Genomic DNA, 21,994 nt, shown 5'->3' with positions numbered 1-21,994 from the left:
GCTTCACTCAATGCCCCCACCATGATGGACACACTCCTCTGAAACCGGGAGTCAACGGGAACCTTTCTTCCTTTTACGTAGCTGACACTGAGTGTATCTTCGAAACCATGAGGGTCAGGTGATCACTCAGATGTAAACACACAAGGCCACACAGTTTTACCAACACACAGCGGTTTAAAAAACATAAACAAAAACTGGAGAGGGAGTGTGCTCAGTTATTAAGAGTATATGCTGCTCTTTCAGAGAACCCAAGCTCAGCTCTAACTACCACACCAGGCAGAGCACAACTGCCCCTAATACCAGCGCCAGGAGCTCTGACGCCCTCTTCTGGCCTCTTCAGGCACTGCCCTCATATGCACACCCACACACAGACACACACACCCATACACATATTAAAATCAAATTAATCCCCTTTTTAAAAATCTATCAAGAGATACACCACCATGGACTTGGAGTGACACAAAGGACCTGTAGAGGCAGACTGGGGCTTAAAGGTGTTACTGGCATCAATTCAAGATGGAAGAACAGGGTCTGGACATGTTGATTGACCATAGTTTTATTCCTGTTAATTAAACATCCAGTTTATAACATCTCTTCCTGTCACAGGACTTGCTTTCTAATGGCAAATATTATGAAATGCTAATGGGGAATAAGCCATGCTGTGCAGAATAATGAGCAAGGTCCACGTGCCAGGGATATTATAGGAAATGTGCGATGCAATGAGGTAAAGAAAGGACACAACTTCCCGCTCGATGTCCCCAAAGAGATGTGATGTGTAGGTGTGGTCTTCCTGGCACACAGCTACAGTCTTACAGAAAACCTCCCGGAGTTACCCAAAGTGCTACTGTGGCTTAGGTCCATAGGTTCCTTAGGGGCCAAGTCTCATCACCAGAACACTCAGAGCAGGTATCTTTGTGCTGAGGGAGCACAGGGGGTTCTGGAAAAGAGAGAAGTCTGTATTCAAAAGGTGCTTCCTGATACAGTTTTAAAATCAAGGGATTTGGGGGATGGAGAGATGGCTCAGTGTTTAAGAGCACTGGCTGCTTTTCCAGAGGACCTAGGTGTGGTTCCTAGCACGCATAGGGTAGCTTACGGCCTCTGTAGCTCCAGTTCCAGAGGATGCTACACCCTTTTCTGGCCTCTCTGGGTACTGTACACATGTTTTACATAGATATACATTGAGGCAAATGTCCATACAAATACAATGAAAATAAACATTTTCAAAGTTGTCGGTTTTATCATGGTAAATGCACAAGTCCACAGCATCGAGTGAATTCCCTGGGTTGCACAGGTGCCTCTGTAGTTGTGAAGTGTTGTTGCATGTCTTATGCCTCATAGAATACCCTCACCCTTCCCCAGTCCATGGTGACCTCTAATCCTTCTCTGTGAATTTATGTATTCTGAATACCTCATATTAAGTGAGGTCAGACAGTGTGTGTCCTCGTACGTCTGGCTTATTTGAACTGTACAGCAGTCTCCCGGCTCACACATGTCGCCACCCGTGTCTGACCTTCATTCCTCCTCATACTACAGGTTACTCCATGGTATGTAGAAAATGTGTTCTGTTTATCTACCCACTTGAGCTTCCTATCTTTTCCTTGGTGCCTGCCTCCGGAGCATGCAAACTCCCTGCCTATACAGCATCCATTGCTTCTGGAGTAGATATATGATATCCTCGTCCATAGCTGAATACATTCACCCTGCAACCCCACCCCACAGTGACAAGCCTGTTTCCATGCCACCAATGCACCCTCCACCTCCACGCCTATGCCTGAGTTTCCTCCCTCTAGAATGTTCTCCTCATCTCCTCAGATCAAAGTCCACATAGCCAACTTGTTCCCCTGCTGTATAAAACCATTTACTGTAACCAGGGCGAAGGCACCCTCTGTCTTCTACAATCACAGAGGACTTTTCACCAGAGGACCTATTCACGCCTCACCTTTGTCTCCCATTCTCCTCCTAAAGGCTGAGTCCCTACCAGAGCTCCCCTTTCTACGGCTGCGCACAGCACTGTGCCTTGCATAGTATCGAGTGGAGTACTTAGCACAGCACTAAGCAGAGTACTGTGCTTTCCATGCTACTGCAAGGAGTACTGTTCTTTCACAGAGGGAGGAAGCACCAGTCGCTATCTGTCCCATTGATTTCCTATATGTCAAGAGGACAAGAAAGATGCATTTCCCCAGAGACCTGGTAGTCTTGTCAGGAGGCTGGTCAAGAAAACATTCACATTTTGCATGAAATAAGGCAGCGGTTATTTAAGAGAAAAACGTAGTGACTGCAGAAGAGACATCACATGCAAGGCACTGCCCAGAAGGACAAACTAGAGCAATGGCTTGGGCCTCAGATGTCCTGCACAGCAGACTACATGTGCCAAACTGTTCTTGTAGACAAAGAAGAAACTTCCCCGCACATGGAGGCCTGTGTGATGACCTCTGAACACCCACCAACAGCTCAGAGGTCAGAGGAGTCAGAGCCCAGGCATCCCTGGAAGTCTAGAGGTGACTGTGTCCCTGGGGGTTAGCCCTCTCTTTGGATCAAGGTTGCCTGTGGCCTTTCCCCAGGGCTGCCTAGCGAGCCCTGGGAGCCTCTTGTCTGCTTATGTTGGATGTTTGTCCCTTGGTCCCCTCGTGCAGGGTTTTTCAGCCTTTATTTGTCTTGTTATTTCTGGGGAATGGGCAGGTGTTAGGGAAGGAAGCAAGGACGACAGTGGGACCTTGAGGACAGGTTTCCAGAGTCCCCATGGGGTCTCACTGGAGTGGACAGTGGTGCTGTGCCTTCCCTGCTGCAAGGGGAAAGCTCTGCTGGCTCTTGTAGCATGAGTTATCTCTGAGAGTGGAGACACTGAGGTGTGCCTGGGGAGCCAAATTCCTGCTCTGACAGGATAATCATAGGGTTATGAAGACTAAGGCCATGAAGAATTACAGCAGAGAACTAATGTCTCACTGATAAGAAGGTCGAGTGGAGGACTGTGAACTTCCTATGATCCCAGGAAGCGGCACAGAACATTAAAATGATTTCTGAGGAGGTAGACAAAGAAGCCGAGCAAAGAAGTACACTGTCCTGGATCCCCCCACGAACACACGAGGGCAATGGAAGATCCAAGCCTGTGGTTCTGACCTCGGGGATAAGGATGAGGCTCTGAATACAAAGATGGAGCCATGTGTCAGCAGCACCTGCCCCTGTCCTCATCCCAGGGACAGCTGAGGACATGACAGCTGGGGCAGGGCAGGTTTAGTGACTGTTGATTTATCTGCACTGTGCCTTTTGGCTGAGATGTGCTGAAGGCTCCTTGACTTTGGCAGGGGAAACATTTTCATCAGGGGAACTGGTTAGATTTGAGGGACCGCATGGACCTTGATAGGATGATGAACCACTTAGTGACAGATGACATTGCAGGTTGATGGTTTCCCTGGCCATGAGTACCCCATGAAAACTGGGGTACAGCAGCCACTCAGGAATAGACAGGGTGTGCAGGAAGGACCTCTGGATGAGACAAACAAGTGCCCACTGTCCCTTCTTGGGGCTGTGGCAGCCTTGTTTTCTGTTCAAAGGACAGAAAGACTTAAGAGAGACCGGCATGGGAGTTTAACCACACACAAAATTGCTCCTATTGCAGAGGCTGGACAGGCGCCAGCTGAGCTTTCTTTCAGGAAGAGGAATGGCAGGTTTTTGTGTGACCCCATTACAAGTGTGGCTGACACCAGTGCCCAGGAACCTAGACTCTCAGAGAGAGTCTCATGCTGCAAGAGCCAGCAGAGCCTTTGCATACCACCATAGCAGGTACACCACCACTATCCAGTCCAGTAGAAACCCATGGCCTTAATATCCTCCTTACCTCCTTCCCTAACATCTACCCATTTCCCAGAAGTAACAGGCAATATCAAGGCAGGAAAACCCTGCACCAGGTATCCAAAGGACAAACACCAAACACAAGAGGACAGTGACTTCCTGGGCTCGATAGACAGCCCTGAGGAGAAGACAACCAGGTAACCTTGATCCAAAAAGGAGGTTAATCCCCCCAGGGACACAGCCACTTCTAGACTTCCAGGGATGCCTGGGTCCTGCTTTATCTCTCTGACCTCTGAGCTGTTGATGCACCTTGACAGATGACCTTTAAGCATCAGATGCAAGCATAGCTCAAGTGGACCTCCATAGGCATCTGAGCCTGTTCACTATCAAGAAAGTGTCCTTCTGTGGTGACAGCCTACAGCCACCCCCACCCCATGGTCATTCTTTCCCAAACTCCATGAAGGCTACTAACTCCAGCAAATTGTCTCTGTCTGCTGCCCTATCTGGCTTTTCAGATGGCAGCATAAGTGTCTATTTGCTCCAAAGAGAGCAAGAAGTAAAGTGCCCTTGACATGAGTTTGGCAACTGAATGCTGAGGCTGTTCGAATCACTAAAGGTTGTGGATGCAGTGGGCTTTCTGCATTGTCCTCTCAGGGAGCAGTGCCAGGTGTCCCTGACGGATGAATAGCTGAGGACCCACTGTTTTGGCCTCACAGAAATCCAAAACTTTAACCAAGACAAGTATTGGTGCCCACACTGAGACAGATACCTTCAGCTGTTTGTCCCCTCGTCAGGACTTCTTAGGGCCTGACCCATAGTCATTTGTCTTCTCAAAGGCATTATCAGGAAAGGTGAAGGCGTTCCCATCTTTACAAGGTGGGAAACTCCCGGTGGTCTTCAAAGACCAAACAGCTAGTGATACACATCAACTCCAGTGTCCATTTGAGTGTGGCCTTGAAACTAGTTGCTTACACCCCCGGCTCTCAGTTCCACCTTAAATAACTGTCCAGTTAGGTGATGGCCAACGTCACAACACTGTGCCTGACACCCTAGCGTCAAACTCGGAACTGTGTGCACTATTCGCTATCTGAGCACCGTGGTCAAGCACTTTGTTTTGATGAGCTTGTGTGTGTGTGTGACTTGCATTGACTTCATACAGCAGCTAGCACTGCCCTCTGCCAGCTGAGAGCTGACTGAGTTATTCCTTCTACCTCCGCCTGGGAATGCAAGTGGATCAAGGTAATTTATGCAAGCTCTTATGGTCAAGCTGTGGGGTCCTGAGTTCTCTCTTTACATTTAACACGCTAGTTAAGGTCCTGATGGTTTTCCTATTTGAGCACTAAGTGGCTCCCACTCTCCCCTCGAGAGCTTTGCACTTTGTATTTAGCACTGAAAGCACTTGTTGCTGAGAGCCAGCATGGCTCCTGGTGTTGTCTTGCCATCTCTTGGTTCTTCTCCCAGAACATAGCAAAAAAACTAACTCCCTCCCTCCCTCCCTCGTTCTCTCTCCCTCCTTCTCTCTATTCCCCCCCAACCCCCTTAGATGTCTCTTTATATTTCCATGAATTGTGGACAGGCACATAGATAATGGCCAGAATCAGCATCAGGTTTCTTCCTCGACTGCTCTTTTTTTTTTTTTTTTTTGAGATGGTGTTTCTTCCTGAGCCTGGAGCTCATAGAACAGACTAGATCGGCTAGCAGTGCACCCCAGGGATCCTCTTATCCGCACAGGCTTCAAAGATGTGTACCACAGAACCTGGCTTTTCCCCATGGGTGCTAGGGATCAAAAGTCAGGCCCGCATATTTCTTCCCCAAGGAATTAACCAATCTCCATAGCCCTAGAAGCTCCTCCTCCCCCGCCCCCTGCCCCCCCGCCCCCCCCCCCGCCCCCCAGGAACATCAGCTAACCCTTTTGAGCAGCCCAAGGGTCTCCATCTTACCCAGCCACAGTCACTATGGCTGATTCCGGCTTCCTCAAAGGCAGGACATGCTGAGTTGTGCCTGGCCTTTCTCAGCTTTTCCCAATTCCTTTCTCTGTTGAGCCTTTCATCAAAAAACATCCCTGGGACCCTTGGTGTGTTGTCTGCCTGGCTGCTTTCCCCACAAAGACTTGGGGAACTGGGCCTAGCATAAATCAGGACTCCATTGCAGCCTCTAGATGCAGGTTCATACTGCTACAGGGTTGGGGAGAGGTTCGTGCCTCCTTTGTTCCCTCCCTCGATAATGGTCTGTAGTTTGGGTCTGTTGCTTCCTGCGTTTGGCTCTCCTCTTTCCCCTCTCCCTCTTCTCTGCTTTCCCCCACATTTTCCTCCCTCCCCGAATCCTGTCTCTCCATTGTGCGATTCAGGACATGCCCCTAAAGGAACTGCAGACTCTTTCTAAAGTTTGCCACTAAATTTCAACGATAACTAAGAATGAAAACTAAGAAAAGCCTTCTTGCGGGTCGCTGACGGCTCACATACACAGGGCACTTCTCTTTTATGGAGTGCCGGCCTCTGCGCTTGCCGGAGTGCGCAACTTCTGCACCCACTCTGAAGATGGGAAGATGTCAGAGACTCCAGACAGAAACAAAGGGACACGGCCAGCAGGACCTGGAGAGCCGGACGTAGCTCCTCCCACCTGGTCAGCTGCAGAACTTGCCCCGCCCCCAGCTCCTCACGCGCCCTGCCTTGCAGTTGCCACGGAAACGGAAACACAAGCAGGCACTGCTCAGACGTAGAGTTCCTGTTGCTAGGGCCTCCTGAAGACGCTCTAGTGGGAGAAGTGGGGTTCCAGAGCCCGAGGCAGCAACCAGAGCGAGGGAACCCCAGTCAGAGCCTGCGCTCCAGGAGGGTGGCCACAGGGTCACCAACTCTGCCAAGCCTCTCCCTGCCCTAAGAGACAGGCTGTCCTCAGTCCCTGTTCCTCCCTCCAGAAGAATCCCTAACCTCTGAAAACCTCTAGGGGGAGTTCCCCCAACTTCGGCAGTAGGCCAGCCTTTAGAGGCCAAGGAAAAGCTTTCCTGTGGGTGAAGGAAAGACAGAAAGAGGCCAACCATGTCGAACCTGTAAGTGGTGGGTTACTATTGCCTTAGCCGGGGTCGCCTGGGCAGGGTGGCTTCTGCCTTTTCCCCTCCCTCCTCCCTTCTCCTTTTTATCTTTTATCAAGTTCAGTGTGCCTCAGAAATGACTCTCCCTGTCTCAGGAAGGAACGCTAGACTGTTTCCCTCCTTCCCCAGGGGAGGACCTCCAGGCCTTCATCACATGTCATGGGTGACCATGGTGGCTTTTCTATTAGTCATGAAGGGGTTGCTTGTGAGAACACCAGTCCCTAAATCAAGTTCCAGAAAGATCTGGGGGAAGCATCAATACCCTATTTCCCAGCCCAACCACAGAGGCTGTTGCCCTGTGTGTGTCTGTCCCCACCCTGTGTACCTGGCTCTGCACTTACTTCACATTGGGAGCACGCGGTATGGCTTGACTGGAGTAAGTTTCAGGGCCCAGCCATGGTCACAGCCACCCTGTAAAGCTGTAGCTCTGCGTGCTGTTTCCATCTTGTTGAAGAGACATCTCCACGGGGCAGTGGCTCACAGCATGTAACAGCTGTATACCACAGCTCCAGCTCCAGCCTCCCAATACTGACTTTCAGGAAACCTAAGCCTGGAAGTGAGGAGTGGGGTGTGGGGAGACCAGGAAAACAGACTGCACGCATGCAGCCTGTAGAGCTTGAAGGAAGGCTGTTGAACATCAGCTCTTAGCTTCATGGAGATGAAGTAGGAACTTGACAGTGTGGACCCAGGATGGTCCAAATGAGACACAGAACAAGTGTAGGTAAGAGAGCGAGCCCGGATCAGCGGGAAGAAGAGCTAGCACAGCAAAGGATCCAAAACCCCTTCCTTCATGGGAAAATGGTGTTGAGAGAGAGAGAGCAGGCTCTGCCCAGTGCCCCTGGCATGAGTCTATGAAAAGACAAGAATGGAAGCCACATTAGCAGCCTAAGGTCCCTGCTCGTAACTGACCGTGGAGTGATGGGCCAGAAAGATCATTGTGGACACAGGAGAGGGGAGCCAGTGCAGTGAAGGCCTGAGAGTTTCCCACAGTGGAAAGGGATGAGGCGGACTCCGTAGCAGAGGACAGGGGAGGCAGGGAGTTTTGAATGGAAAAACTCTGCTTACAGAGCTGGAAAGATGGCTCAGCTGTTAAGAGCATTAGCTGTTCTTCCAGAGGTCCTGAGTTCAATTCTCAGCCACCGCTTGGTAGCTCACAATCCTCTGTAATGGGATCCAATGCCCTCTTCTGGTGTGTCTGAAGACAGCTACAGTGTACCAGTGTACTCACATATACAAAATAAATAAATCTAAAAAAACAAAAACAAAAAGCAAACAAAGAAACAAAAATACCCAGTGGTGAGGGAGGAGGAGGCCAGGAGGAAATGCGTGCCACCCTTGATGATGGGAGCCATTGGGAGCACTTGGGCCAGCAGACTGTTGGGTATCAGTTTTGTTCAACAAAACTAAGTATAGCCGAACATCTGGAGGAAGGCAAAATAGAGTGTTCTGAGAGAAGGGAATAGGGAAGATAGCACAGAGGGCAGTAATGTCAGCCACGGAGGACATAGGACTCAGAGCTAGGAATGAGAAGAGAGGGAGTCTAGAGGTGGTATACACAGCCAGGAGGCCCCTGGAACAATACACAGCCATGACAGAAGACTATGTAGTTCTATGCAGAAGGAGACCCCCACCTTAGAGAGCATCCCCAACACACCAACCTATACCCTCAACACACACACAGAGAGAGAGAGAGAGAGAGAGAGAGAGAGAGAGAGAGAGAGAGAGAAGAGGGGGAAGGACTAGGTCTGTCTCAGAGCAGGAAGGTGGCACCACAGGTTCTTTGGCGTTAAACAGAGAGAAGACCTGACTTGTGCTACAACCTGAGTGAGCTTGCACTCGGTATGAGTGTAGGGAGTCACTCACAGAAATCGACTTAGGACAGACTCTGTTTACAGACAGCCTCTGACTTATATGATGGTTCAACTTACAATCTCTCTGCTTCACAGAGATATAAAAGGCAGTGGGGTTCAGTAATGACATACCTATGAGCTATAACGGTGGATCTGGGCTCCTGGATTATGCCTGGCTTTGTAGATGCTCAATCTCAAAAACGCCTTTTGGAGGGAAACAACTACTCTCTGCAGTGAGCCGAGCTGCCGAGATGGGTGGTTTTCCAATCGTGATGTTTTCACGTGTGTCAGCACAGCTGTATGTGGGACTATCTGGATGACGTGGGATTCTTGGCCAAGGACTGGGAGGAGGCAGGCTTGGGAGTGACTGTTCGACTGAACAGGATTCTCTTTGAGTGGTGGAAACATTCTAGAGCCTGAGAGTGGTGCTGGCTCTATAGCACAGTAAATACACTAAAGCCACAGCCTTGCACTCATGAAGGCAGGGCCCCTGGTGGGTTGTGAGATGTGACTCCATGATGCTCTTCCTTAGTGCCTTGCTATGCCTCATCTCACATCATCATCATCATGGGTCCCACATGAGCAGAAGGACCAGACACCAAAGGGATGATGTGTGGGCTCATGGCACACCAGGTCTATGAGGGAGGCCAGCACTCCACAGGCCTGTGTGGCCGAGGCATGGTTGTTAGGTCCCTGCCAAGCCAGAGTGGTGGAGTGTGACCATAGGTACATGGACAGGATCAAGGCAGGAAGCCGGTCTCTAAGGAATGGGTCTGTCAGAAAAAGATGAAGCCATCTTCGGTGGTGGTGAAATCAGGACAAGACATGGGATCCACAGGCTCACCTAGCACTCCACACTTTTCTACAGCTATGGCTGTAGGGTCCTCCTTGAAAGGTACAGGCGAGGAAGTGAAAACCTTCAGGCCAGATGGAGGATTTGTGGGGATCCAGCCATGAGGAGTGTCTTTGACTCAGTGCTACAGCTATAGCTAGTCTAGAATTTTCTTCAGCTGGATCTGGGTGGCCCCCAGTATTCTTTAACACCTTTTATTTGGACTGAGATGTAGATGGGGACCTTGAAAGCCCCCTGCTGTCCTAACTCTGTCTGAAGTAGATGCATGAGGGCATAGATTCCATGCAGAGCACAGACTCTACACGAGCCTGCCTGGCTGATCACAGCATCCAGCCACCCTGCAATTCTGCTCCATTAGGGCATCTGGAGAATCCCATGATGGAAGTCTGAGTCTCTTGATGCGTGTGGGTCTGGGTGAGGTGAAGCTGCCCACCCACACTGTTGGGAGATTGCCTTCATATGGTGCTTGCTGCAGAGATAAGCAATTTGAAGAATAAACTGCGGCAGTTATTTAAATAAGAATGCCCCCCATAGACTCATATATTTGAATATATGTTCCCAGTTAGTGGAACTGTTTGGGAAGGATTAGAAGGTGTTGGAGGAGGTCTGTCACTGGGGGAGGGCTTTGAGGTTTCAAAAGCTTACACCACTCCTGGTTAGTTCATCTGCTTCCTACGTACTGATAAGATGTAAGCTCCTGGCTACCACTTGAGCACCTGCCTCCCTGCCCTCAGCCACACACTCTGCCATGACAGGCGGACTCTAACCCTCTGGAGTCGTGATTGTCCAATTAAATCTTTTTCTAAGTGATTTTTGTCATGGTTTGTTATGGTAATAGGAAAATTACCAAGAGGGTTGTCTTTCATCCTTCACTGTTTATTTCATTCCCTTAAAATTATACTTACCCTCAGTTTCCGGTTCTTTTTCATAATATATATATCATATTGCAGCAACTTATACTTCAAATTGCTTTTCTCTGCAACAAGTACTTGCTCATATTAAATATATATATACATGTACATACATACATACATACATACACACACACACACACACACACACACACACACATACACACCTCCAGACTTTCCTGTTTTTATGTTTTGTATCTTTGGGCAGGAACAGATCTTGTCTTCTGTTTGTTCTCTACTTTTGCATTCTAGAAATTTCTTCAGCTAGATCTGTGTGCCCCGCCCCCCAGTATTCTTTAACACCTTTTATTTGAACTGAGATGTTGCTGGGGTTTCTCATTTTTTTCTGCCCTCCATTTATGTAGGTGTTATCTGAGCCTTGCAACCTTTCTGTTCTAATGAATGTCATTTACTGTCATGGTTTCCTTGCGTTTGGCAGTTAAGCCATTTACAAAGAGCAGTGTTAAAAAATATTCTTTTTTTGTCAACCCCTTCTCTCTCTTTTACTCCTAATTTCCAGGGTCATGTTGTTGGTGTTCTCTCGGTGAGGATGCAGTGGTCTCTGGACTCAGCATCCTGCAGCAGCCATCACCTTTGTGTGCCCAGGGCATCTCTGCTCAGGAGTGTGTGTGGTCGTGTGCTCACGCATACTGAGCCTCAGGCATCCCTGGACTCGCCCTGCCTTGGTTAAAGGAGATGCTTTCCTTCTGCTTGCATCTTGGTTTAATAAATGTAGTTTCAGTCCTTCAAGCTGAACAAAATCAGCCTGTGCTTTTCTTCTGTCGCCATGTCTGTTGGCTGAGGCTCCAAACCCTAGTTTGTCCCCCAAACAAATCCTACAATGTTTCTAGGTTTGATGTTGCTAGCTGCAGAGCCTGCTGGTGTTCTGAATCTGTGTTCTATCAGGCCAGTGACCATCGTAAAGTGTTCTCTTCTCGAGTTCTGGACTATGGACTTTGCCAACACAACCCCCTTCTCACTTCACACCCTTCATGACTTTCTGCTCTCCAGGCAGAGGTCTGGCAGCAGCTGCTTCTGTTGAGGCCTGACACCATCTTTGACTTGCTGTGATCTGGGGTTCAAAGTCTTTGCTTCTCATCGTGCCCTCGCATCTGTCCCCAGTAACTGCCCATGTTTGCTTTCTCCCTGACAAATGGGAAGCATAAAGCTTAGCAGGCAGACAATGATCTCTGAAACCAGAACCCCAAGACATAGAGTATGCCTTCCAATCTGTGACTTGAGCAATAGCTTCTGAATGCTTTGATCTCCTCATATATAAACCAGAGCAATCATTTATATGTCATTTCTGTCACCATTATCACCCCACCATCATCACAGTCAGAATTATTACTATCATCATCAGCCACCATTACCACCATCATGATCATCACCATTATCACCCACCATCACCAGCATCATGACCATCACCACTATCACCCACCATTACCAGCATCATGACCATCACCAGCATCATCAACCATCATCACCACCATTATATCACTATAACCATAGCTTTGAAAACCTTCTCACATCAAGACACATCGAACACTAGGCCAGGAAGATAGGAACCGCACTGGCCATCAGGGCATCATCAGTCAGTGCAGATTATTGGCACAGGAGAGTGCAGAGCAACAATTCTGAGGAACAGTTGGAGGCTGGGGTGTCAGGAAAACCTGGGAGTGGAGCTTATTGCTGACATTAGGATGCCATCAAAACAAGGTGGTCGGATATGAGTATTCACCCCCAGTGCTCCCTAAGTTGTTTTCTCGTGTCAGTAAAGAACTTGAAAGGCTGTGAACTCGTGAGGACAAACAGTACCTACACATCTGGCGAGGACCATGAGGAAAACTGAAGAGGGAGAGAGATGGATGGGAGGTGTGAGGTGGGCAGAGAGCTGGACCAAGCCAGAGGTCCCCTGAAAGAGGGGAAGCTCTGGTGCTTTTGAAGGGACTGGAAAGGAGCTTTGATGGTAGGGCTATATCAGTTCATGTGACTCCCAGTCCCATCCCTTATACACTCCAGGAAACAGAGGCTAAGCAACTCTGTGTCCAGCAGGAAATGACACGTGGAAATGGGAAGCTGGACACCAGGCACCTGGGAGTTATCCAGGCTAGAGCCACATGGGAGTCAAAGGCTCCAGACTCTGGCTTCTCAGTAAGGGGACAGGGCTACCACCCTCTCCAGAGAAGCCTCCACCCAGACACCCATGACATTCAGCTGTTTTCAGCCTAATGCAAAAAAATGGATAGGGAGAAATCTCTGAACAGTCATGTTGAGGAAATCCAATGACAAAACTATCCAGAGATGGAGGGGGGATGGGATGGTGGCCTGGAAGGCCCCTTGGTGAATGATATCCCCAGCCATCGGCTCCCCTTCACCCCAGGAAGGCCATAGAACAATCCACAGCTCACAGACCCATACCATGAGCTTCTGATTGTACAGGCCCCTCCCAGTAAAGTGGGGCAAGCAGACCCAGGAGGCACGGACAGACCCAGGAGGCACGGACCCCCATGAGACCCTTGCCTTTCAAACACTGTCATGGCTCTAAGAACAGCAATTGATGTCTTTAGCTATGGCTCGCTCACACTTTCTCACTGCTGTGTGGCACAGTTATTTTGATGACTACACTGCAGTTACTTGCCTCTCGTCAGTGAGCTATCTTTAGACTTTTGCCATTTTCATTTAATTTTTTATTTTATGTGTGTTAGTATTTTGGCTTCATGTACATGTGGGGGGAGCATGGGTGTGTGTGCATATGCATACCATTTGCATGCAATGCCCACTGGGGGCAGAAGTGGGCATCAGATCTCCTGGAACTGGAGTTACAGAAGGCTGTGAGCTGCTTTGTGGGTGCTGGAACTGAATCCTCTGCAAGAGCAACTAGTGGCTCTTAACCACTCGCTGCTTAATCACTAGTGTGAGTATGATGTCACACTCTTATAATCCCAGCACTTGGGAGGCAAAAAAAGAGGGATCCCTGGGACACACTGGCCAGCTAGTCTAGCCTATTGGATTCTAAGGCCAGTGAGACCTTGTCTCAAGAAGCAAGGTAGTTGTGTCCTGAGAAATGACACTGCAAGTTGACCTGTTACCTCACACACCTGCATACACACCAGGAATCTAAAAGGCTAGGTATAGGAGTGTTGGGGGGGGGGTTGCTATACCCCCTTTGCCTCCAAATACCTGCAGGGTTCTCTATATCCACTTTAGCCCATATAGCTCCTGAATAAAAGACACAAAGACCTGGCATTTTTATTAACTAGCTGCTGGCACTCTGCTGGGCACATTCTGAACTATTCTAACCCAGCTAGGCTGTTAATGCCCAAATAAATGCCCCATTACTTGACATCTAAATCTTGCTCTGGTGGGCTCTGCTGCATGTGTGTCTCCATGGCAAACCCTCCTGGAGGTCACATGACCTCTCCACACCTTTCGACTCTTTCTGCTGTTCTCTCGGTACCTGGGATCCTCTCACAGGAATCCGATGTCCCACCTCCATTGTCCTCTCCTGCCCAGTCATAGACTGATCAGTTCTTTACTAACCAACCAGAGATGCCTGAAAACAACTTTTACATATCATGGAGACCAGAGATGCTTGGCCATGCCATCACCCATACTGTAATCAGATGTCTGGGCACAAAAATCACTGTCTGAACGTACAGAATGCAAGACCGATCCGCAACCGCTATGGATATAGTTCAGTGGTAGAACACATACCATGCCCAAAGCATTGAATTCTTACCTTAGCACAGGAAAAAATTATCTTACTACAATCAGACTTGATACAGAGTCATAAGTTTCTCTGGGGCATAGCTTTATCCACAGAGTCTGTACACATCTAACTTTACAATGTAATGTGGAATTACTTTCCGACATCGTAGTTTCAATGTACACTTCCCATCATATATACATCATATAAGTGTACATATATTCATTTAAATAATCAGCTGTTCTGGATATAAATTACTTTATTATTTAAATTAGTATAGGAACACTGGCTTTACAGACATGCTGAAGAGCAATTACATTATCTTTAAAGAGGCTTTTAAAACTGTTTACTAATCATAGCGATGGTTTTTCAAAACAAAAACCAAAAAACCACAAGCATTTCAAAACACCGTAAGTTTGTCCAGAGAGCCTTCCAGCCGCTTGCCATGTCCTGAGCTCACCCCTGCCTGTGGGTTATGTTAGAGGTGGCAAGTGTGCCCAGTGGATATCATTCATCCATGAGGTTGTCTAAACTCTGTGTCTTCCCTCAGAATGTACAATAAGATGTGGCACCAGACCCAAGAAGCCCTCAATTCTCTGCTTGACAAAGAGTCTCAGAAGATGTCCGAACCACAAGCAAACAAGGTCCTAGTCTTTCAGATGTTAGCCACCTTCTACATAAACTATGTGCAGATCTTCAGGAACATGGAGAATGTCTATGACCAGATAGTCCATCCACAGAAACGCATGCTGATCCGCAAGGTCCTGGATGGAGTGATGGGTCGCATTCTGGAACTGAAGAATGAGATGGTAGAGTTGGAAATGACAGAGTTCCATTATTTTGATGATATCTTACAGGACCTGAAGCTGTCTCCCGTGAGTATTACTGTTTACCTTGTTAGGATTTTGTTGTAAATAAGATGTATAGGGCTGTGTCCCATTTTCTGCAGACTGCTTAGCCTGGCTTAAATGTGATGACCATGCTGAATTAAAAGCCTGAATGTGCTGAATGTTGTCACTCAAACCCCACCACCATGAGGCAGATGTTGCTTGCTTCCTTGTCTATGTTGATCAATCTGTACACAGCCCTTGGGTCTGTATGACTCTGATATCCTGTTATTACAGAGAAGCCACACTGTCAAGATGATTGAAATGGAGTAGACTGGCCCTCTCACAAATACTCCATAGCCCAAACTCTCCCATTTTCTCTGGGCCATGCCCCAACTCTCTCCATACACAGTGCCCTTCTTCTTCTTATCCTCCCATCACTGGATGGTAGCCTTGGATGGCCCAGTCCTCATGCCCAGCTGGATGCATCTCTGTCTTGGCTTTAGGTCAGTACTGACCCAGTAGGTTTACAGCTCTAGCCTTTGCTCCTTGGCCTCAGCAGAAGGAAGCATCCCTCCTTATTGCCCAAGGAGCCTCTCTCTCTGCCACCTGGTGGCTGGGGTATCTCCTGTGGTCACTCAGACCCTGCCACTGAACCTTTTCCTCCTTGCTGACAGAAATCTGCTAATATCCTGGCTGGCCATGCTCCCAAAGGCCACTGAGCACCTCATTTCTTCCAGCTGTGGGCCCTATGAGCTCACCCTTGATTTTGAAAAGACGTTTCCCTCAAGTAAAGTTAAAAAGACAAAAATCTCTACACGGAGCTTAATGTCTGTTCACTTTGAAAACATTTTGACTTTTGTGAAGGTCATTTCTCTTTCTGGGGAAGACTCTTCATGTACTATTATCTGATGACATTACAATAGACTAAAGAGAGAAATTGGAATGGGTCCAAACATTCCAGAATTTACACGTGCATTTCATACATTTATAAGAGCAAAGTTAAACCACCAGATTGAATCAGGTGTGCTCCGCTTGCTCGTGTGAAAGCACAAAGAACAGCATGGACCAAATGTGAAATAGCTGTTTATTGAATCATATCCCTAAATTTAATTAGTAAGGTGACATTCAGACTCTAAATCTAATTTCAAGACTGTTAAGTGGTTACAGACTAAAGAAGTTTGGGGACTCACATGCCGGGACCCCTCCATTTCCCATGCTATTCACAATGCCCCAGCTTCAGCTCCTCACCGTCCTTATAACTAGCAAGTGCTGGTTCTGTGAGAAACCAACTGTGAACAGGGAGGAGAGGAGAGACAGGGGACGAGACGTCACCCCAGACGTCTATGTTGAAGGATAACATCAACAGTGTTCTCCATCAGCCTTGGAACTGATGGAAAGACAAGCCATATGATGTCTTTGACATGCAGGGGCCAGAACATTGGGCCATCAATAGTATCTAGGTTCTGTGAATAGTGTTGTGGCAGAGAAGTAAGCCTTGGGAATGTCCCTGCCTCTGGGACGGAACATACAGCCATCCTCCATGCCTGGCCACTGAGGCCACTCTCTCACAAAGTCCACACTCTGGCCAGCCCCCAGTCGTTCACATGGTAGGATTTATGTCCTCATCACAGAGACTGGGGCACTGGGGAAGTTGTGCTGGGCAGGTCCTCCCTGAGAGAGTCTGAAGCAGGAAATTGATGGTGTCTGTCTCTGATCTGAACTGATCTCCCAAGCTGGCATCCTTGGAGCCTTGGTCAGCTGGAAACTCTAAAGATTAGAGGGAGTAGAGTTAGAACCAGAAGGAAAGTGAGGGAAGAAGACCAACCCATCTTCATCCCCACCCCTGTCCTTGGTCCTATGAGTTCCTCAAGAGGCTTCCATATGTCACTAATTGGCTTTAAACTTGGACTCCCATGCTTTTGCCACAAACACCCTTACCCACGGACCCTTCTCTCTAGCCCCACCCCCAAGCAAGTCTTGTTGATTTGCCCATCCCATCACGATTCCAGTTGAACTCAAGTCCTAGGATCCTAACTGAGTGATCCTCCATTTCTCCCCTCTTCTTCAGCAACAGTTGGATGTCCCCATACCCAGGTATTTCCTGAAGGAGAGGTTGGAAGTCATAAAAGGAAGAGAGAAGATCCTGGCTCGGATCTTAACAGAATGCGGACTGAACCTTCCTAATGTGGTCTGTATTGTTTTAAAAGGCAGTCACCATCGTTTTTTGTAAACTACTCTACCATGCCTCTGTATAAGAAACGCTTACTTGATTTTCAAATTGAGGAAGGTACCTCTCTTCCACGCTTGCTCCATGAGGTCTAGACAGGATTACGGAACATTTGGGCTCTTGTTAGGGATTCACATACCATTGCTTTTCAAGAATAAAGAAGTAATACTAATGTCTCCTGGGTTGGGGATCCAGAAGGATGAGCCAGGGACCAGCCAGGTTTGCTTTCTCATCTCTAATTCATCTGCTAAAGCCAGAAACTTAAATCCACTAAGTTTCAGGATCCACAGGTTCACAACTTCCTGTGCATTCTCAGTTGCTGTGCACTCTGCCCTGCCCCAACTGAGTTCTGAGTGACCTTTGGGTCTCCCAGAAGGACTGTCTCTTGGAAAAGGAAGTCTTTAATGTGGGCCCATAGGACAGCTCAGTGAGTAAAGAGTTCGCGCCACAAACAGGAGGACCTGAGGTCAAGCCCCCAGATCCCATGTAAAGCTGGATATAGCAGGCAGTGAGCCTCTACCCATGCAGGGCTCTCCCCACCATGCTTGCCCCCTGCTGCACTGGTACAGCTTCTCCTTGCTTTCAGGACAACATTGGCCCCACCCTGACCCCATGTAGGTCTCCATGGGCCTCTAAGGACTCCCAGTAATCTTACTTGTGCAACTCTGAACCCTGGAAATGGCCCACGCCACTCCCGGAGTCCTGGGGCTACATAGCCCATCTGAGACCATACAGCCTGCAGCATGAATCCTCCTTTTTCTGCTTTATATGCCATTCATCATGGTTGGCTATTTGTGTGTGCGTGCGCAAGCATGTGTGCAGGCATTAATCATTCTCCACCTGACTTAAAAAAAAAACTTCTATTAGATATTTTCTTTATTTACATTTCTATGCTAACAAGTGCTTGCTGGAAAAGGAGCCTGATATAGCTGTCTCCTGAGAAGCTCTGCCAGTGCCTGACAAATACAAAGGTGGATGCTCTCAGCCAACCACTGGGTTGAGCACAGGGTCCCCAATGGAGGAGCTAGAGAAAGGACCCAAGGAGCTGAAGGGTTTTGCAGCCCCCTAGAAGGAACAACAATATGAACCAACCAGTACCCCCAGAGCTCCCAGGGACTAAACCACCAACCAAAGAGTCCACCTTACTTTCTGATCCAAGGTCTCCCACCAGACCCAGAGCCTACTGATTCAGCTAAACTGTTTGGCCACTGAGTGTCAGGGATCCTCTTGGCTATACCCTGAACACCCCCCCCCACACACACACTGGGGTTCCAGACACACCCAGCTTTTTTTTTAATTGAGTGCTGGAGATCTAAACTTAGTTCCTCAACCTTGAGAGTGGCTGAGTCACCTTTTCACACATAGAAGCAAATAGTTCTGAATGGCTTCACATCTTAGTCACTGGTCAGTCTACAACCGCCTTCAGCCTTTTCCTTGAAGTACATTTAAATCTTCATCTCAGAGACCTGGTTTCCATTGGCAGTTCTCCCATTCATCAAATGACAGAATTTTCAGCATTAATCCATATGTATGATTGACACTTCTGCTCATCTCAGGTCTAACTTGATATGGAATTAGACTACTGGGGTGACAATTAGTATTCTGTTTGAAAGGATGGTGGTCTGGTCTGTGATAGCTAGCCTTGGTTATCAACTTATCATACCAGAAAGAAGGAGCCTCAGTTGAGATATTACCTCCATTAGATTGGTCTATGGACATGTCTATGAAATTTTTCTTTCTTTTTAAAAAGGTTTTCTTTTTAGGGGGGTTGTTAGTTTGGTTTGATTTTTGAGAATTTTGTACATGAGCCCTGTGTTTAAGCCACTCCTCTCAAACTCTCCCATTGACTCTGCCCTTTTCCAAATTCATGATCCCTTCTTAAATTACTATTGTTGCATGTATACGTATTATATATACTATGTAATTATATATAGTATATATAAAATAGTATACTATATAATGCATCAAATATATTCACACATGTATATACAATCTACTACGTTCATTTAACATCGCTTGTGTGGACATGTGTAACAAGATTACCACTTGGCATTGTGCATCTTATTTGCGAACTTGTCCCCAGAAGAAACGAATTCTCCCTCTCTTAGTAGCATGGAGCACTTCCTTGACTGCTAGCTGGTGTAGGAGATCCCAGCCCACTGCTGGTGGTACCATCCTTCAGTACCAGCCTCTAGGCTGTATAGAAAGGTAGCTGACGGAGAGCCTGGGAACGAGCTAGTGAGCGGTGTGCCTTTGTGGTGTTTGCTTCAAGCTCCTGTCTTGAATACCTGCCTTGGCTTCCCTTGATGTTGAACGGTGACTTATAAAGTGAAAGAATAAAGAAAACCTTACTCTCCAGGTTGCTTTTGGACACAATGTTCATCACAGCAACAGAAAAGCAAACTAGACACATTATCTTTAAGTCAGGGTCACAGTCTACAGCTGACATAGTATAGCATACAGTTAGCAGCAAGCACCCTTACTCGCTGAGGCATCTCATGGGTTCATTTCACATGTATAACTGATTTGTCTGATTTTCTTTTGGTTGTGTTCCCACACACACAGAAATACGCCGCAAAGAGTATAGCTTTGGAAGAGGCTGTGAAACTGATCCAGATAGCGGAGCGTGCAAGACAGGGCCGCCTCAGGGCTCTGTTCATGAAGCAGATTTTCCTTCAGGAGTGCAGAGCCAAGGAGATGAAGCTGTTGGGACAGAGATTATTAGACACCAGGTTGGCGGCACTCCAGATTCAGAAAGTACGGACACAGGGCAGGGGGTTGGGGCGGGGAACGGAGCTTCTGGATGGGGGAGGGGAGGGCAGGCAACATGTTTTAGCCCTGGAGCTGAGCTCTGAAATTCAAAACCCAAAACCCTACCTATAGGAAAGCTGGGTTGAGTTAGTAAACTCCACAACGGTTTATTGGCTTAGCCTGGAGAAACATCGTCTTGTTTTTATTTTGTTTATTGTAAACTAGGAAGTTTAAGATGCAGAACACTGTGTTCAAAGATTTCCAAAAGGGCACCAGTAATTGTTGGAAAGAATGTTGCTAGAATCTAGGGAGGATGAAAATCCACAATGAGGTTAAACACACACACACACACACACACATACACAATCCACCCTGAGACAGTTGCAGAAAGGAGAGGCCAGAAGCCACTCCTCAGAGCCTGAAAACAAGCTCTCCACTTAGCACATTCCAGCCACCATGACTAAGGGCCAGAACCCTGGAACTCCTTCTCGAGGGGCCCCGGGGACCAATTTTTCTTCTCAAATAGTGTTACCAGAGTGTGCCCGGTCTTTTTCCTAATGGAAAGCAAGGTTGTTGTGGGAAATATAGACTTCATCCACATGGCATAAATAAGAACTATATTTGAAAGAAACCAAGTATGGGGCCACACCATGGAGTCTGAAGGGCAGGACTCTGTCCCAACTGTGCATGTGTAGACAGGGAGACAGCAGGGAGAAGGACAGACAGATCTCGTTCACTGCTGTCTCTGTGGCCTCACAACCCTAAGCTAAGCTTTGGTTGTGGAAGTTTTGGAGGCGCCTGAGCTGTTCTTCCAGCCTTAACTTTGGAAGGTTTTGGTTGTAATGGCCATGAAGTACTCTCCTCAGGTCTAGCCTCACTCTTCTAATTTCTAGACATTTCTCTTAAAGACTCCCAAGTAAGATTCAAAGACAGCTATAGGTCATTTCTCTAACTGTCCTTCTTTAAAGCTGTTGAGTATGGGGGATGCAGTGATGGCTCGGTGGTTCAAAGCACTGGCTGCTCTTCCAGAGAACCTGGGTTCAATTCCTAGTACCTCCGTGGCACCTTGCACCCATCTGTAACTTCAGTCTCCAGAGATCTTATGCTTTCTTCTGGTCTCTGTGGCTACTGGCACCATGTATTGCACATACATACATACATACATACATGTAAGCAAAACATTCAAATACACTTTGCCCCTTCTTAGAATTGGGAACAATCACCCATGGAAGGAGTTACAGGGACAAAGTTTGGAGCTGAGACAAAAGGATGGACCATCTAGAGACTGCCATATCCAGGGATCCATCCCATAATCAGCCTCCAAACGATGACACCATTGCATACACTAGCAAGAGTTTGCTGATAGGACCCTGATATAGCTGTCTCTTGTGAGACTAGGCCCGGGCCTAGCAAACACATAAGTGGATGCTCACAGTCAGCTATTGGATGGATCACAGGGCCCCCAATGGAGGAGCTAGAGAAAGTATCCAAGGAGCTAAAGAGATCTGCAACCCTGTAGGTGCAACAACATTATGAACTAACCAGTACCCCGGAGCTCTTGACTCTAGCTGCATATGTATCAAAAGATGGCCTAGTCGGCCATCACTGGAAAGAGAGGCCCATTGGACATGCAAACTTTATATGCCCCAGTACAGGGGAACACCAGGGCCAAAAAGTGGGAATGGGTGGGTAGGGGAGTGGGGGGGAGGGTATGGGGGACTTTTGGGATAGCATTGGAAATGTAATTGAGGAAAATATGTAATAAAAAATATTTAAATAAAAAAAGAAAATACTATAAAAAATTCAAATATATAACATAAAATAAAAGTTTAAGAAACTTGATATCTCATCCCACCTTGATCTGAGGGTTTGAGCCTAGTCTTATTAGAAGCCATGTTTGGTTGATTGCTGGGAAGCCTGCTCATTTCTGAAGGGAAATGGAGGAGAAGTGGATCTGGGGAAGAAGAGGAGGTTGAGGAAGTGGGG

The 21,994-nt window shown here is 47.7% G+C and overlaps 1 protein-coding gene across 1 annotated transcript in view; it reads left to right on the top strand.

Annotated features, from left to right (window-relative positions):
* Positions 1-6,525: 6,525 nt before the first annotated feature.
* Drc11 (dynein regulatory complex subunit 11) overlaps positions 6,526-21,994 on the top strand; it is a 120,295-nt gene continuing 104,826 nt past the window's right edge. The window contains exons 1-4 of the mRNA XM_021165896.3: positions 6,526-6,835; positions 14,751-15,075; positions 17,099-17,218; positions 19,823-20,014. Coding sequence (XP_021021555.1) covers positions 6,825-6,835; positions 14,751-15,075; positions 17,099-17,218; positions 19,823-20,014 — 648 coding nt within the window. The 5' untranslated portion in view covers positions 6,526-6,824. The remainder of the gene's footprint in view (positions 6,836-14,750; positions 15,076-17,098; positions 17,219-19,822; positions 20,015-21,994) is intronic.

Source organism: Mus caroli, unplaced genomic scaffold (genome assembly GCF_978045245.1).
Source record: "Mus caroli unplaced genomic scaffold, Mus_caroli_1 scaffold_1, whole genome shotgun sequence".
NCBI classification, from domain to species: domain Eukaryota; kingdom Metazoa; phylum Chordata; class Mammalia; order Rodentia; family Muridae; genus Mus; species Mus caroli.
Note: the sequence above shows the minus strand (reverse complement) of the source record. Positions and strands in the feature narration are given on the sequence as shown.